Raw genomic sequence first — 2,527 nt, forward strand, 5'->3', positions numbered from 1 at the left:
CTGGGAGAGCTGGGGCTGCTCAGCCTGGAGACCTTGTAGTGGCCTCCCAGTAAAGAGGGCTCCCAAAAAAGTCAGAGAAAGGCTTTTTAGCAAGGGCCTGTTGCAATAGGGCAAGGGCTGATGCTTTTAAAGAGATGCAGAATAGATAGAAGGAAGAAATGTTTTGCAAGGAAGGTGGTGAGATAGATACTGGCACAGGTTGCCCAGAGAGGTGACAGATGCCCCATCCCTGGGGACATTCAAGGTGATGTTGGACGGGGCTCTGAGCAACCTGCTCCAGTTGAAGATGTCTCTGCTCGCTGCAGGAGATGGCCTTTAAAGGTCCCTTCCAACCCAAACGACTCCGTGATTCTCCGTGCTTTAAGCCAACATGTAGTAATTTGATCGCTGCTGCGATGAGGAGTGGGGACAAAGCCAAGGTGCAAGAGACAGAGGAAGGTCGCCCATGGTTGGGGACCATCCTGACCCGCTCCGGGACCCTCTGCTCACTTGCTGTCCGGGTTTATTCCCCTTACAGGCGTTGGATGGCTTCTTTTTCGTTGTGAACCGCGAAGGGAGGATCGTCTTCGTCTCAGAGAACGTGACCAGCTACCTGGGTTATAACCAGGAGGAGCTCATGAACACCAGCGTCTACAGCATCCTGCACGTGGGGGATCACGCTGAGTTCGTCAAGAACCTGTTGCCGAAGTCTCTAGGTAAGAAAACCCTGGGGATGTTTTTTGTTTTTTTATTGTTTACTGTAAAATTCAGAGATATACCCGCGCCCTGCAATAATCTGTAAACCTTTACCTGGTGAAATAACATCCTACCAGCGAGGTGCAAGTATTAGATTTTGGAATAAACAGCCAGTGGATGTCAGTATTCACATCCCCTTCCCCTTGTCTTCCTCTGCTAAGAAAACTTTTTGCCTTCGCCTTCAGCTCAGGGGTAGGAAGAACCGACTCGTCTGCCCCAAGCGAGGGACACGCGTCAGAGCTTTCGGGAGATGAGGACGATTCGGAGATGTTGGTTTGGGAGGACTGAGCCCGTTGGCTTATCCCCGTTCATTTGGGACGTCCTCCCAGCTGGAGGGGGGTTGTCCCAGCTGGTTTTGGAGCCGGAGTATCTGGCAGGGGGACATGCTTCCTCTTGGGGTGTGAGAAGAGGTCCCGGTGCAGGCAGTGAGCTCGCCGTGGTGCCCTATGCTGAGAAAACCAGCAGTTGTGAGGGTGGGAGGAAGCTTCGCGTCAGGAAAGCACTCGCAGGGTGTTGGGAGCAACCAAAGCAGAAGGTTTTATTCCTTGGCTGATGTGGGTGAGACATCACCGAGGCCTCACCCACTCGCACCTTTGAAGAAACACGAGAGAAGATGAGCCTTTTCCAAGTCGCTTGACTTAAAAAGACGTGTTTTGTTGAAAGTCACCCTCGTCTTCCTTCTGGGTAAATGCAACGTGGTGCTAAACCACCTCAGTCTACGGGTGCTCATCAGATTGAGCCTGTAGAGGTCCCGGTGTCATCTTTTCCCTGTGGTTACGTGGTTTAAGGCTGGGATTTTTTTGTCTTTCCCTGGATGTTATGAGCCCCTGGGCTCTTCTTGTTCATCAGCTCCAAAATCTGCTGGTGGCAAACCCACTTGGGTCAAATGTGGATAGCCAGAAAGAGGGTCTAGAGGTTTAGCTAAATCTTTCAGCTGCTGCCCAGAGGTTTTTGGAGAATCCACGTTACAGGAAAAAATCAAAAGGGGAGGATTTTTGCTGCTGTGATTCCGGAAGGGCTGGAAGGAGATGTGCCCCAGCAATGGGGAGGAAGCAAAGAAAAAGTTCTTTTCTGTGGAGATACTCAGCTGGACTTGCTGGAAAGGTCCCGTGAGCATCACTTTGGGGGGGATTTTAAGTAAGACAGCAGGAGACAGAAGCCCTCCCAAGCCGTGGAAGTGCCTCAGTTTCCCTGCCCTTAAGATGCCCAGCACAATGACTTTCTTCACTATGTACTGACCCCATTTAGGGTTGTAGGTGCTCTGGGGTCCTGTCTGGGGGTGTGGATCTGGGCACAGGGTCCTCAGCAGGCCCAGAGGAGCCCCAGGGGCTCTCAGGGAGGGCTCTGTCCCCAGAGCTGCCTTCTTCCACGATGCCGGCGCTTTTCCTTCTGTCTCCTTACCCAAGGGGCGCCGGGGAAGTCAGGGGTTGATGCGTGTGTGGCGCAGCTCCTGCCAACTCCTCCTCCTTTCTCCATCCCCCAGTAAACGGAGTTCCTTGGCCTCAAGAAGCGACCAGGCGCAACAGCCACACCTTCAGCTGCAGGATGCTGATCCGGCCGCCCGACGAGCCGGGCGCCGAGAACCAGGAGGCTCGTCAGCGCTACGAGGTGATGCAGTGCTTCACCGTGTCCCAGCCCAAGTCCTTCAAGGAGGAAGGAGAAGGTAGGGGAGAGCATCCTCTCGCTTCTGACCCTGTGTTCAGGGCGAGGAGGGCAGGGCAGGGCAGGAGGACTGCGACGGGGATGGCAGCGCGGGGGGGGGGTTGATCGGGCACCACCCTGCAGGGCTGTC

At 54.3% G+C, this 2,527-nt stretch overlaps 1 protein-coding gene across 1 annotated transcript in view; it reads left to right on the forward strand.

Annotated features, from left to right (window-relative positions):
• Positions 1-517: 517 nt before the first annotated feature.
• The window catches only part of LOC104270764 (nuclear receptor coactivator 1-like), a gene marked incomplete at both ends in the record, with an annotated part of 5,268 nt that continues 3,258 nt past the window's right edge, over positions 518-2,527 (forward strand). Inside the window, 2 exons of the mRNA XM_009865222.1 lie at positions 518-695; positions 2,219-2,398. Coding sequence (XP_009863524.1) covers positions 518-695; positions 2,219-2,398 — 358 coding nt within the window. The remainder of the gene's footprint in view (positions 696-2,218; positions 2,399-2,527) is intronic.

This window comes from Apaloderma vittatum, unplaced genomic scaffold, assembly GCF_000703405.1.
Source record: "Apaloderma vittatum isolate BGI_N311 unplaced genomic scaffold, ASM70340v1 scaffold942, whole genome shotgun sequence".
Lineage (NCBI taxonomy): Eukaryota > Metazoa > Chordata > Aves > Trogoniformes > Trogonidae > Apaloderma > Apaloderma vittatum.